Source organism: Hetaerina americana, unplaced genomic scaffold (assembly GCF_022747635.1).
Source record: "Hetaerina americana unplaced genomic scaffold, ioHetAmer1.1.p SCAF_13, whole genome shotgun sequence".
NCBI classification, from domain to species: Eukaryota; Metazoa; Arthropoda; class Insecta; order Odonata; family Calopterygidae; genus Hetaerina; species Hetaerina americana.
The window spans coordinates 5357796-5373939 of NW_027286403.1; the positions used below are offsets into that span (position 1 = coordinate 5357796).

The following is a 16144-nucleotide window of genomic DNA, read 5'->3' on the forward strand; positions in this document are numbered from 1 at the left end:
ACTATGGTCTGGTTTTTTGATCTCATTGAATGCAATTGTTCAGTAATGAGGATGTTAACTATACGTGGAGATAACCAACTAATGCAATTTTAAAGATAATTAATACTGCTTACTAGTAAATGTGAACAATCACATAACTGTTGTAACACCATCTTTCAGTTGCTGATCAATTTAAGTAAATATTGAACTTTACTATAGGTCATCAAACTGAATTTTTAACTTAACAGGAAAATCAAGTTAACCTTATTTTTAAAGAGGCATTACACCTGGTCTAAATATAACTTTGTGTCAGCCTTAATTTTTGCTAAGGATAACATTTCTTCATTGTTTTCACAAACGCCCAGAAAAATTGTAGGGGCCTATGTAGTGGCATCTATTTCAAATTCTTTTTATCCGCAAATTAAATGGATATGCAAGGGAGGAAATGAATGAAAATAGGAAAATATGAGATATCTGGACTATGTAGCTCATAGTTTTGCAATATTCTCATTCATGCATTTGCTGTATGTGGAAAATGAAAACATTCATTAGACGTAGAAGTGAAGGGATATGTTTCTGTTTACATTAGCAGTAATAAAATGCAGTACACCCACAATGAAGTAAGCACATACATTTTTCCATCTTTAATGGCCGTTTACAATAACCCTTTATGGTAAGCAGGTATATTTCAATTTGTTAAATGAAGCAGCATCCTTGACATTTCATCCATCTATTACAGATAATATTATCTATTATTTCCTCATATTTTCTAGTGGTTAACCGTAAAATCTTTTGTGTATCTCACTTTACGGTTCTTGCACATATAAATTCTTACTTCTGGAGATGGCTCATTGTTCTTAAATTAGTAATATTGAAAAACTCCATTCCAGTTAACCGGCAAGTAAACTATTTACATTAGAAGGAATACTGCATCCTCAGTTTTTAGGTCTGGCATACCCTCAACACATTCAGCTGAGGCTCAGTCATGTGCACTCAGCACATAATATATATGCTTATTGCACTTAAATACAATAATAATTTCAACAATGACCAAAGTTTGCTCTCTTGTTTAATTCTTCAATTCCCCTTGAAGCATTCAATGGTCCTTGAACTAGTTGAATACTGCATCTACTTTTAAAAATATTTGGTATGTTTTAAAAATATCAAGGCTCCTGGTGTTCATAAACATTAGATCACAAAATAAAAATTTAAACGCATTCAAATGGTTAGTAAACTAGGAAAGTTAAGAGGTTGGTTCATTAGTTGGAGAAGTAAAACCGTGAAACAGAAATCAAAGATGGACCAAATGAGCATTTCCATGATAGGTGAAATTTTAACAAAATTTAAATTTAATCTAAACACACACAATGTGAATAGCTACCAAAAACATTATCTCACAAGTTACACCAGTGTGAGTTAAAGTAAGAGGCTTGAATAAGGGGCCACACACCATATGGCTGCCACATAAACACCCACATATATTAAGAATTGTGCATCTTCTTGAGATAGCCAAATTAGAAAAAAGTGTGTATCTATGTCATTCAAATAACTTTACTAGAGGAATATGGTCACACTTATGATTCTAACCAAAGCATTTTAAATGCCATGTTTCATTCATTCCAGTCTCTGTTCTTTTGCCAAATAGCATAATTAGAAAGAGAGGATGATCAGATGAATGTACTTTAGGAGAGAAATGTGCTTTTTAAAAACTGGTATCTAGCATGTAGACAGAACAATTTTTCAAGACAATCAAATATGATATTTTGAGTAGATCTCTAGCATAAAGGACTAGAAAAAGTCAGAACATACAAACTAACAGTATAGATGAAGGATTAAAAATTAACTAATAAAATCAAAGGGCAGGATTATTATACTTCTAATGAGAAAAAATTTAGGATTAAAACTTTCAAACAGAAGTTTTCAAAGCAAGCTTGAGTGTTTTACGCACCAACAATAGATACAAGACAAGAAAGTTGATTCTCAAAGCCTGTAGCACTTCATTTCAAATGACGATTCACTAAATCAAACTGCCGACAAAATTTATCCCTCCAAAATTCACCAATTTATCTTTGAAACGTTGAGCGCCTGATAAGTGTGTACAAGGCCATGGAAGTCCTCATACCTTTCCTTTCTCCTGTACTAAAATGGCTACATCCTTGTGCAGAAAATCCCCAGATTAATTTCACTAACTTTTTACTGCTTCGATTTAAGGGCTAAAAAAAGCAAATGCATCAAATAAACTACTAATTAATGGTGGCATTTGAAATTTTTCTTTCAGGGAACATATGCTTTCTAGTGCATAATGCTCAGTCTAAATACAAAAATAAGCTTCTGAATTTCCCAACTAATTTAGCGCTGATAATCAATAAAGTTAAGAAATAGCATACATCCAATAGCATTCAATTATCTAAAGGATGGCAATTTCTGTGCAAGGAATATCACTATTTTTTAAGTGCAAAAGTGACGAAGACGCTAAGTGTTGGGCAGAATCCAATTATAGCAAGACTGTGCTCTAGCTTTTTCTGTTGCAGTGTGACTAGCAAGCATATATACAATGTACTGTACAGGTTTAAGCAGATTGGCAAGAATTCCAAAGACTAAGAAACCAAACATCACTCTCAACACGCATCTTGTACAGCACATTACCTATGGCTCACTATCATCTTAACGAGTGCATTAGGCCTAAGGATTGTTCTCAATTATCATCTCTAATCTAAACATTGAAAAGAGGACACTGCAAAACTTGGGTAGCCCCTTCTTCATTTTTATGCCCAGTTGTGGCATAAAATGTGGTGATTAAATTATACCTAGGAATAAAAGTTGCCAGAAAGCTAGTTAATTAGAATGGAGTATAAATGGAACATTTTGCATGTCACTCATTGAAACTGATGCTAATGGACCAGAAGAAAAGAGATCCACATGAATTACCAATAGACACCACTCATGATGAAAGAAAATATGTTGACTCATTAATAAAAACAAATTATGCCCATGAACAATTATTTTACTTCCCCAAATAATGTGATGGATGGATGAGTAAAAATCTGTTTGCTTAGCAATACAAATAATTAAAATATCAAGCGCCTTCACCAAGAACTTAAATCAGATATGAACCACGGCGTGCTATTTACAAAACATATTTCTGGTTTACCTTTATTGTTGATCCTAGGACTTGGCTCACATCTATGCAAAGGGATGAACATGATGCATTCTCAGCAGACATAGTCGGAGGCTTCTGAATCAAAATATTAATCGAAGAATTCTGATAATCCACTTATTATTTTTCCTTACTTAATTTTTGTAAACCATTTGATAGTGCTACGAATATGGCATCATGTTACAATATTAATGGCATTGGTAACATTGTTAGCAACAAAGTAACTGGAAGAGCTATAAATCACACTTTATCTTTATAAACCTCTTGTTTTGAAAGCCACATCATCAAATGGGAGCTAAAAGTGGTCTTTAATTAAATTGATATTCCATTGATAGAATGAAAAAAAGGCTCATAATACCCAATGCCAGAATATCAAAATGCAATTCAAAAAAGGTATCTAATATTTAGATATATTTTCACAGACCATTTTACAAAAAAAGAATGAACCATTATTATTGTTGTTTCACACATTACAGTTGTTACAGATTACACACAAATACCATTTACATCTATGTTACTGGAATACACATAACACCAATACAAATATTTCAATTGCAAGGCCTAAAGCTATACAGGTATATAATAAGTCTTAGAAAGTTATTAACCCATGGACAGATAGTTTGAATTATGGACACTCAGTAATCTTTAAACTATTGGTTGTATAGCCATTTTAAGCATTACAACCTGCAAAATGGTTCATCACACTATACAGGGAACTTGGCATTTCTGAGTATTCTGCAAATTATGAAATAAAATACTGCTAGAATGTTTAAACATTAATTTGACTTTGACTTCAAATCTAGCATATCGATGACATTTGAAGAATGAAACTGAAAAATGTTAACAATTAATTTTAAAAATTACTTGATTTTTTAAATTTTAATAGACTATGCATGAGAGTCGACTGAGAAGTGCCAATAGAGTTCTACTTTTTACTTCATTGATAACACTATAATTTACATTAACCAAATAGTGCTTTCACAATGCCCTCCTCATGTATGATACAGCAAGAATGTGAAGGCATGGATTGATTATATAAAGTGCTGTGATGCAAATGAACAAACCTTATTTATGTTGAACCAAGGGAGAAATTAAGGGATAAAATAAAAAATACGACCACTAAAGTTCACTTTGACAAGAGGGCCTAAGCCTAATAATACTCATTTTGCATTGCAATTTTCATGAGAACTGAATGATGAAAGAATCCTTTTCCGCAAGATTTCTTTATCACATAGTAAATTCAACACAATTTACAGAGGCTACTTGTTGATCATACTAGATGTGCAGGTGCTTGTACTTGTAAATGCAAAGCTCCTGCATAAGAAACATGAATTGTACAATTAATAAGAGATAAATCAAATTTCCTCCCTATCTTATCTACACAAAATATTGGACAAAATTACAGCAATACCTGGGTATAACAATGGCTTTTTCATCACGGGGCTTGAAATGAGAAGTAGCCTTTCCTTAAAATTCCTGTTTATGTGGTTTCGGATGTTGTCAGCAGATACAGAACAAAGAAATTGGGAGCCATGATTTTGTTTAAAGAGGGTATTTAAAGTTCTCCTAAGTTAACTTATGATCAGATAGGGATGAGCAACTAGTTAAATGAACACTAGCTCCAGCTATCACTACCAACAATTCATACATTATTCTGGCTATATATAGATCAGGCTGTGTCCAGTGCATTTTAACAAACTTGATACTTAATTGATCTAACATTTCACTGCAATCCACAACTACTTATACTAGTAAGATGGAAAATTATAGCTTAATGAGAGTCCAATGGTTTCTCACCATAGGTTTTTCATAAAGTTGTCAATGTTCCCTCTTATATACTGTATTTCCTGGCCCAAAAGATGCACCTTTTCTGCTCCAAAATCAACCCGTGTCTTGCGGTCCTGCCCTACGCTTGACTTCCGTCTATAAGTCTCAAGCCGACTCAGCAGAAAAATAATTGCTTTTAAGTATTCTTTCCCAAATCAGGCTTAGAAATTTTTTAGAAAATTTGATAATATCACTGTCTTGAGTCAGTAGCAAGCTTTAGAGTTTCAAAACTTCATTGTAAAAGTCCTTCATAAAAAAATTCCCAAATAAATCCTTAATTTACACAATGTAGCATGTTTGCTTCATCTCACATGTGGTGCTGCTGCAAAACTTAACACTTGCTGGGCTAATGGGGATGTCACCAACTCTCTGATATTTATTACATATATTGTGCCTCTACCAGAAAACTTTGAGCCTATAGGCATTCAACCTTAATTGGTCTGACAGTGTATCATAGAGGCAGAAAAATGGTTGCTTGAAATACAAAATTCAGTAGTAACAAATACTAACAAAAACTAAGTGTTGCATAAAAAGTTAAAATGACAACAAACTTATGGAATCCTAAGAGAGGAGATTGACCAACAGTATTGCATTTACACTTAGAAGTTGTGAATTACTCTTTGGAGCACGGTAACAAGGCAGTTGAAAGATGTTTTGGTCCACCTTCAACTGAGATAATATGCACGCATATAGAGGAAGCAGACGATGGATTTAGTAAATGCAGATATGAATAAAAAATGTACACATTAATGTGTTCCTAAAAGGTCAAACCTTAGAGAAAATGTTTAGAACTGGATAAAAAATCACAGGAAGAATGGGATTACTAATTCAAAAAAATTGCTTCAATCGGAGTGATACCATAAGGGATCTTAACTGCATGCAATCAAACATCCTTTTTTTACAGGGGTCGTTCAAGAAGTCCTTAGAACTTCCAAGAGATGGCACTTAATGGTAAAGGTTTGTCTTTAGTAATCCTTATCTCTCACTAGACTGCTAATTTAAGTTTCAGTTATTTCGATCACATGGTTTCATTTTTATAGTTGATTGCAGCAACAAACTTTTGTTTATTTGTAAACATGAAAAAAGAATTAGTTTCATGCGGTTATTAACATTTCCATTTAAAAAGTTAATCATCAAAAGAATTGAAAGCCGTATTGGATGAAATTCATGGCACATCTGCTCCTCTGCTTGTGACTGTTTACAATTGGGTTTAAACATGGCCATATATCCACAAATGATGGACATCTTTTAGGACGCTCAGTGGAAGTGAATTCCTCCAAAATGATTGACCAAATCCACAATATGTTTATGGGTGATCCACCGATCAAAGTTTGCAAAATACTTTAGGCAGCGGGCATATCACAGGGTACAGTGTTTTCAATTTTCGGCTTCCAATATGGCAATTACAGTGAAATCGGCTAACAAGGTGATGGCCAGTTTTTTCGAGATGCACGCAGCAGGAATCAACTACATTGGTTACAAAAGGACAAAAAGTAAAGGGAGAGTATTATATCTCTTTACAGCAATGGTTGTTTGAGAAAATGCCTTCATTTGGCAAAGCAAAAGTGATCTTCCAACAAGAAAATGCATGCCTCTTCAGTGGCAATGATGAAAATTATGGAATTTAAGTCAATTTATTACAACATCTACTAAATCCACCAACTTGGCCCCCAGTGACTTTTTACTTCCAATCTTGAAAAAATTCTCTCTCAGCAGTAAACAAACGTTGGACAAGGAGACTACCACCAACCAGCTGCCTTTTTTAAGGATCTTCCAAAATCCCACTTTTTGGATGACTAAAAAAACTGAAGAAATGCTGGGAAAAGTTTTTCAAGCTAAAGGAGATTATATTGAAAATTTAAAATTTGTACCAAAAATAATTCGTTTTACTATTTTTTCCTAAGGACTCGCCAAACAAACCGCTTACAATTTCTGAGAATGCATTTGAAGTACTATGAACATGAAAACCATAAGAACTTTTATCTAAATGCATACAGTGATGCTTTGCTATTAGGCACTCTGCAATTCATTATCACCTCTTGGATGTGAAGAGGGGACACACCTGTCTCCACTAAACCTCCACATGAAAACCAGCAGTACGGATTAATCAAGGGTCACAGTTAAGAATCTCTAGCTTTCCCTTTTCTCTGATTAGCCACAACACTATCATACAGCCTTACAATAGAATTTATAACAACATTATCTGCTTGATATTTTGCCTTTCTAATTTCAATCAAGTTACCTCAGACTCAATATTTTCATCAAACTTTACAGTTTTGCAATTTAATGCATTTCATCTTTATCATGATTCTAATGATTTTCTCACATTTCAATTTTTCACATCTAACCTACAGATCAAATCTTCAGAAAATATTTTCTCATATGACAATTTTTATGTATTAACTGCAAAAAAATCAGAAGAATAGAATATTGGATCTGATGTTTACTGCTTCAGTGTTCAACTATTTCTACAGCTTAATCTTGTCTCCTGTTGCCACATTTATTAGTGTAATTTTGCAAAACAAATAATGCCAGTCATGAAGAATAGCATATGCTGTTTTGCTATGATCAGTCCTGATAAAATATGATCAAGATCATTTGATATCTCGTTTGCATCTCTTTCTGCAAAATAACATTCAGTATCAAACATCAACATTGGCTATTTTCACCATATTTTTGAAAAAAAAGGAGCATCCCATAGGCCAGCAAATACGATACATACATCAAAGTGTGCAACACGATATTCACACAACATAAAGAGTGATGAGCTTAATAATAACAATCCCTGACCACAAAATTCTTGAATTGAATAATAAATATCATGTAAGTTAATTTAATGGAGGCAAAATACAGAGTACCAAACATATGCGGTAAAAATATTCAGTACCGAACATCGACCATTGATTGTTTTCACCATATTTTTGAAAAAAAAAGGAAGCATCCCATAGGCCACCAAATACGATATATACATCAAAACATTGTACCAATTAGTTAAGTTAGCTTAAGTTAATTTCGAACACCAGGAACACATATTTCCCATTTACCACAACACTAAAATATGATCCTGAAATGATTGGTACCAATCTGACATAAGCTCTGCATTACTTTGATTACTTGAATTGAAAAAAAACTATAAACCCAGTAATCAACCCGAAGTTCACCCAGTACTAAGCCCAACGGCGTGTGTAATTCACAAATCAGTATATAAAATTATCAATTGCAATAAATAAATTTAAATGAACTTAAGTAAGTCATATATTTCACTATGACTACATGATTTAGGTTTACACCATACGCATTTTGATGGATGAAATCACATGGCAAAGTACTCAGTATTTAGATAAATGGACATGTACCAATTTCTTAAGTCATTCAATACTATTTGAAAGATTACTTTCAGAGGAAATAATAAAGTATGAGGTTTTGAGTTTGGATGCTGAGTGTCTTGATGCTCAATTTACTTTGACCATTCTCGTCCTTTAAAGAGCCAAGATATGTTGATCAGGCAAACTAAGTCAAGTCAAATAACTTAGCTAACTTATAAGAAAGGGAAAATTGTCATAAGTTAACTTCCCACTTGATTTTGAATTTATCTATTCTAAAAAAATACACTGGACAGTAAGAAAACATATTTTCGGCTGAAATAAGTTCCTTTGGCATTCAATAACTTGTTTGACATGCCTTAAACAATCTGTGAATCTTCATATTAATAATATTAGTTACCTCAGTCAAGTTTACTAGGCATGCACAAGGAAATCACCTTATGATGTATGTACATTTTATAAGCTACTCCCTGTTAATTAAGTAAATACACCCTGAAAATCTTTCAAGAAATTCATGTACCTCAGTTACTTAATTCTTCTTTAAAAAAAATGGCTCTCCAGGCAATAGAATTCTACCATTGATTCGGTATTTTTTTCAACGACCGATGCCATCAATGCAGTACACATTAGAATGACCAACCATAAAGTGTTATGAGCTGAAGGCTCTCTTTATGAGTCAATGGACTTTAAGAAATACGAACATGATGGTGGAGAGCAAAGGTGAAATCCATGAAACTCAATTCATCTAACGACAGAGCCATCTGTTATGCGAGACAATGTCATTTATGTTTCTAAGAGTGTTCTGTCAGTAATACCCAATGGCACAATAAGCCTTTTTTTACAGGAAAAAAATGGCAAAGACTGCAGAATTAGACAAGCCAAATCACAGATGTGAATTTTTCCTTTCATTTATGATGCATAATTTAACGCTGATAAACTAACAAACTTTTCCCCCATTGCAAGCCACTTTGAAACTTGGGTTGAAATATGGACAAACTACTTCACTTATACTTCACTTATACGTCACTTATTCACATACCTTCCCATTGTATCAAATCTCACTCATATTTTATAATACTGAGTTTAAAAAACTGGATGTTTTCTTTTTGAAGATTTATCACCTTTTCTCTTTCAAGATTGAGATTAACCTACTTGGGTTAGGAATCTTAGAAATGTTCGCAAAAATATTATGATGAAATATAATTCCTCCATTTACACTAAATTTCAGGGGACACATTTTGAAACTAATATAAACCTTTTATATGCTTCTCACCTACTAGATTCACTTTGGAAACTTTAAGACAGTCTCCATATAATACCTAATACAAATACATTAGCTATTAATTTCTTCAGGGTTTTACTATTTATATCTTCTACTTCAATTTGTTGAGTTAATGTATCAGTACCTATCATATCTGCTACTAAAAAGCATAAGATTTTTAACAAAAATTTATTATGAAAAAAATATTTCTAACTAAATAGAAATATTTATATAATAATATTAACACACATTTCTCAATTTATAGTGATATTTATAGAAAAATATTAATGGGGTGCATTGCTAATTATTCTTAGAGAAAGTGCTTATGTTCACTTAAGGACACAATTCCTGCATAATAGGCAGGAGCAGGATATAATTCTTTCCCTTTCGAAGAGGCTTCGGAATATTCTCCTCTGAGATGAGATATGCTAGATGCTCATTTGAGATAACTGTAGATTTGCTGCTATTATTAACTGCAGCCTATCTCCAGTTTTTAACAGGGCACTCAGATAGTTGGCAGAAGTATTTACTAAGATTTCCTTGAATTCCTCAGGGATTGACTGTTTCATGACCAGTTTGCCACTTTGCCCCTACTCGGCCCTAAAAATTCCTGTTCCAGTGAGCCAGTGCCTACCTCCAATTAGTCATTCTATCTCTAGGGACTCATTTGGGGGAACTCAGGGAAGCCATTGCGGAACAGAAGTGGAAATTATTTCATTGGTGCTTTTCTCTTTCAGCTGTTGCTGCAATTATTATAAGTTTTAGAAGCAGAAAATGCTTATTTACCCAAGCCAATTAGGAGATTATTGCAAAACATACATTAATTATTTCAAAAACACAATTACATATCTGATTTTTATGCAACAAAACTAATTATCATTATTGAACAATGCCAAAGGTATTAGGGAAAGAAAGCTAAGAACTGCAGTATACATCATATGCCACCATGAACATCCATCAAAATGGGAGGAATTTAGAAGTAAGGGATTGCAAACATAAACATTTTATACAGAAAAACAATGATACTTCTAACTCGGCAAAAAATCTTCTATGCCAATTTTTTACCTGATATTATAATGAAAATAGAGGCAAAACACTAGATGCTCATAAAGTTTGCATACCTGACAAAAGACAAGGACATTATTATTGATAATATATGACACCCATCCTACTCTCCAATGTTAAACATTATGCTCCTGTATGATCAGTAAAACCACCCCTTGGGTTAATCTAACTTCAAAAAAATGCTTAAAAATAAGCTAAGAAAACTGAACTACAAGGCTAGTTAGAACAGTCTGCAAGAGAGATGGCACCAATGGTGCATATTAAAATTATTTTCAATTAGTAACATCTCTTGAAGAAACACACCAATTTCCATGTAGATCTGTCTATTACTCAGTGTTTGGTGCCTGTTTGACTCAAGCAAGTCAAGTGATTTACAAAATTTCGATCAAAGAAGAATTCATGTGCAGATAAACATTACTAATGAAAGGCATTTCACCAAAAGCGCTTGAAGGAAACTCCACAAAAATAGAAGTGAATCAGTGCTTTCACTTAAGAACCTTAAGCTTAGGGGGCACTGACATAATATTATACAGTACAATTCGTTCTGGCTCACAGCCATCCACTGACATATTAGTATGGTTACAATTTGGAATTACAAGTATCTTTTCATTAGTATTTCATACAAAAACAATAACAAAACCCAAAAACTTCACTAATAACATAAATTAATACACCAAATAATAATAAGAGTTAATGCAGCAAGATGTGCTTCTGAAACATAATAGAAATAAACATTTAAAGACCACCATTAAGCAGGAATCAGCACAGTGAAAACAAGGTGGTATAAACACCCAAGTAACACCAAAATGAGAAAGTTATATAGCACAATATAACAATGTTAGTAGGTTATGTGCACAGCGTTCATAAAATGCGTGCATGCTCTATTGTTGTATCTTCCTCTGTGGCGTAGCATAATGAGAATAGGCAACGTAAACACATGCTTAAATGCAAATGTCTCTCACCGTGGTCTGGACGGAGTACAGGGACGACATTCAGGTTGTACCAATGTTATAGTTGGAGACACAGTCACATCAGTGGCAGTTGCCAGCATATGGCCCACTTCTCTTCAATTCAAATCCAATCCAGCACACAAGAAGAAATTTTACAGGCCAGTTTCAAAAAACTGTTATCTTTTTTTTAATCAGGCGAATGTTGTCTGCATGCACTAAGGAAAAAATTAATAACTTCACATCTCCAAAAGCTACCCCTAAAACTAATTACTAAGTACGCCCAGTATTTCTGATATAATTGTAACAGGAGAATAATATACCAGATTGATTTAACAAGGTTGAGTGCCAACCATTGATCCACTGATTTTAGACAGCGTAGACCAACTCACTACAGAAATCGAAATTGCAAGGAAAATAATAAGTAGATGCTGGTTGACCTCATTTTGACATGGAGCTTATATTGAGTGGTGCATACCACCACACAAGCAAAAATATAAATTTGCAAATGTGATGCCGATTCCTGCTTGTGAGTAATTTCAACCACAAATGCATGAATCTAATTGTAATGATTGAATAGTGACCATAGTCACAAAATGTAACTGTCAATTTTGCAAGCCCCCTTCTGCTCAAATGGAAGGTTGCAGATTCTTGCCATTCAAGGGTTTTTGTTATATGCCGCTTAAATGCATTGCGGCAAAGTGTGAAGGCCTTATTATTCTTTTAAATAGCCTTAAAAAAATACCTCAATATCTTTAATAATGGACCTTAAAAGTACCTTTTAAATGCATTAACCTGGTGAAATTGTTTCGGGATTATATGTAAGATTTCATTTAACCATCAAGGTTTTTTTTCCATAATTGGACAAAACAGGAAATACTCAAAAAAGTATTTCTTTTTGTCAAAGAAAAGATTTCGCTAGCTATTTTCCAATATACAGCGACATTTCAGTTTTCTAATGTTGAATTCATACTCCAATTATTTAAAAGGAGTATATACAATTTTGTGTTTACGTTTTCATCCTGTCACGTTAATGCATTAAGCCAACGGACACTGCTGTAAAAATGAATACTATAGCATAGACTATTTAGCATGCTGACTTTATTTTCTTCATTTAAATATTCTTCTTCATTATACGCAAATGAATTTTCAAATTACCCTAAAAATCATCTACATTTATCTACAGACAAAAAACAAAACCATGCTAAAAAACATGAAATCTACAAGCATAAATATTTTTCGAAATCTGAAAAGATTTGAGCAACAACAGCCAATAACATAAACATTTTTATACCTTTTATTTTAGGAACATATATTAGTCTTAAAAGAAAGATATTCAAACAAAAAATTGCAACAATAAATGTCTTAGGTAACACACTGCCTATATTCGTGGACGATTGTTTATAATACAACAGAACTTCTGTACAATTAATAAATTGATTCGGTAGGTCGTAGGCACGTATAAATTCAAAGCGTGAAAAATAGCACTAACATTAGGAGAAACATAAATCAGCATGCAAGTCAATAAAGTACTACATATGATCAAAAAATGTCATTTGAACAGCCAATATTAATAACTTCAAGTCAGGGAAAAAAATTCAATAAGTCCATGTCAGACAATGTCTGCATTCCAAATCCAAATTCATCAAATCGTGTCTTCGTATCAACTCAAAATATTTTTGTTTCCAGAAGGATAAAACCAATGTCAATGTCAAACAATATCTGCATCAAAACTATGTCACAAATATCCTAAACATTTCTCCAAAGTCATCAAAGCATGTCTTTTGCATCAACTCAACGATGTTTCTCGAAAAGGAGATAACCTCCAAAAGCAATCTCCAAAAGAAAATCTCCAAAAGTCAACGTCAAACAATGTCTCCCTCAAAACAATGTCACATAAATATCCTTAACAATTTTCCGAATTCATCACATATCTTCTGTATCAACTCAACGTATTTTTCCCATTAAGGGAGTCTTTATGAAACATTTAAAACAGAACAAAGGTAAATAGCAAGGTGTCTCTAGTAAGCATTACATAAAATATTTGTGATCTCTTCCCATAATCGATCAAAAATGACAAACATATTACGGTGACCATCAACAACGAAGGAACTAATATATAAGCTCATGGCAACCACTTCAAAAGAACGCAATAAAAATAGGTGAGGTCGAAATAGAAAAAATATGCATAGCATGTAGGCAAGCGAAACATACATTAACCAGACTAAAAATTAGTCACATTTTCAGAGGTACTCACACCGAACGAACGATTGGCATAAGAATATCTTGGAGGCTTAACACATTTGCTTAATAGCAAAATCAACCGAATGTCACCTCCTAAGACCAACTAAAACCGGCTATTTAAAAGGTTAGGATAATATATTCGTGCAAAATAGAATATAACGGGTACACGAGTACGAACGAATTACATCATCTTATCAAATTCCAATATTTTCTGCGAACATGGTAAATGAATAAACGCATACAAAAGCTATAACATTTAAACATTTCAATCTATTTAGTTCAAACTGCTGAGAAAAAATTGGTAGAAGAGCATTACAAAAACTGGCAGAATAGCTTAACAATAACTGTCGGGATGCACAGCGAACCCGTGGCATTTAATGAAAAGGGTCATGAAGTATACACAACTAAGCGCCATAGATATCACCGCTGTCATTCAGTCAACCAATCAACTAGTAAAACGGGTGCATTTTAAATAAGTTCGTACGGTCACTCAATCCAAAACTTCAACACACCTTAAGGCGCTGAGAGCGAAAGTGGAAATAAACACTTGCCAATCACGATCAACTTTTTATAATAAAGTAGTTAAAATTTACCTTAACTTTTTGCAGGATCCATGAATGCGATGAAATTTTTGAAGCACAATAATCCTTTTGAATCGCATCCACATGAAAACCGACGTTCACCCACTGTTCTCAGCACCTCAACCATTAAAAATCTTAGTATTTCCGATATTCACTTGTGGTAACTAGCACAGACCACAGCACTTTTGTTACAATATGTGCAACATCTCAATCTTGCTCATACTTTGAAAAGGAACACCACCTGAACACTTCACAACTAAGTCAATTAAATGCAGTAGGTAACCAAGAAGCTTAATTAACTGCTGAATATTGTAGTTGAGAAGAAGGGACCACAGCTGAATCTAAACATTTAAATGCCAAACTTTTCTGATCGTCTTAAGTGAAAGGATGATAATGAACATCTCCAACTACTAAGTTCGCCCCAAGGTGCAAGACATTATATTACCACGGAGCAAGGAGATGTCCATAACGTCCTGTAAAACAGAAATGAAATTGGCTAACAGGAAACGGCCGCTAAGCCTAGTAAGAAATAGGCACGTAAATTTCGGAAACAATAACAAATCAACGTTCAACAAATGCCCGTAATATAATCGAGACAACGATTCAATATTATTTTGATAACTGCCAAAAATGCAAGTCAGTATCCATTGAAACAACACCTATATTATGTCAACACATGATCAAATAAACATACAATATACAACAAGAATAGATGCAAAGCGGTGAGTCAATGTTGTTGACGATGTTAGGCGGCCTGACCAGGCATGCAAGTTAAACTTTATCCAGTCGTTATCAGGCTGATGTGAAATACCTCGGTGGAAACAAAAGCAATTTTTTTCGATTTCAACCAGCATCGGCACGGAATACATGGCAGAGAACGTTTACGCGTAACCCTCACGGCAGTGTATCCGCACACACTACAAGACTTTAAACACCCTTTACAGTAACACATTCATGCGAAAATTTTGGGCGAACGAGAGGCCACAAGTTTTTCATAATTGCACATAATAAAACAGAAACAAAATAACTTTTAAGACCTTTATGTAACAGAACATGGCGGATTGTTACGCGTACGGTTGATGTTATCACAGAAGAAGAAATGATCTTAGCCATTCATAATTATGTACATTGGTTTGAAAATCATGTTTCTTATATTCTATATTACCTTAAGAAGAAAATATACAATCCCTATTTCCACTGCATCGACGTTGTTTAAACAGTTTCCGAGAGTACCTTCTCTTCCTTCTCGGGCCGACATCTTTAACCAACAACCAACCACGCAGTACCGCCATGTACGATTGGCTTAGAGGTCACTAGAGGAGTCAAAGTAAGGGACTGTTTCATGCCTAAAAATATAGGATAGTAATGTCAAATGACGAGTCCCCAATGCCGTTTGGAATAAATTAATAAACAGTTCATTTTTTGCCGTAATTAAATCCTTTATTCATGGCATTATTATTTCGTCAGTGTTGATTATATATTAGTCCCGTCATTTAAAAGGCATCGCTAATGGCATCATCGGGTAACCCTTTTATTTAAATGTCCTAATGAGTCATTTATATTCGGCTGTGCGATGTTTTGAATTCATGATGAAGTGAATAGAAATATCTGTACGTTTTTTAATGTAGCTATACCAGGAACAATATTCGTAGAATATTGAAGGTGAATTTAATTTAATGCAATTTATTGAATGGAAGATAGCCAAAACTGGTGGTACTTTTTTGTAATTTATTCCTTTCTCCTGTCTCGCATTCCCTCGT

The 16144-nt window shown here is 33.7% G+C and overlaps 1 protein-coding gene across 3 annotated transcripts in view; it reads right to left on the bottom strand.

The window, feature by feature from the left end:
• LOC139686058 (platelet binding protein GspB-like) overlaps nucleotides 1–15687 on the bottom strand; it is a 70333-nt gene extending 54646 nt beyond the window's left edge. Inside the window, exons 1-4 of one of the 3 annotated variants that reach the window (XM_071583165.1) lie at nucleotides 15550–15687; nucleotides 14397–14857; nucleotides 11575–11777; nucleotides 3131–3214 (exon numbers count right to left, since the gene is read on the bottom strand). In XM_071583165.1, the coding sequence (XP_071439266.1) occupies nucleotides 3131–3214; nucleotides 11575–11604 (114 nt within the window). In that variant the 5' untranslated portion in view covers nucleotides 11605–11777; nucleotides 14397–14857; nucleotides 15550–15687. Of the gene's footprint in view, nucleotides 1–3130; nucleotides 3215–11574; nucleotides 11778–14396; nucleotides 14858–15549 lie in introns of those variants that run through there. The other 2 variants (XM_071583168.1, XM_071583167.1) reach the window with 2 other exon arrangements.
• Nucleotides 15688–16144: the final 457 nt, after the last annotated feature.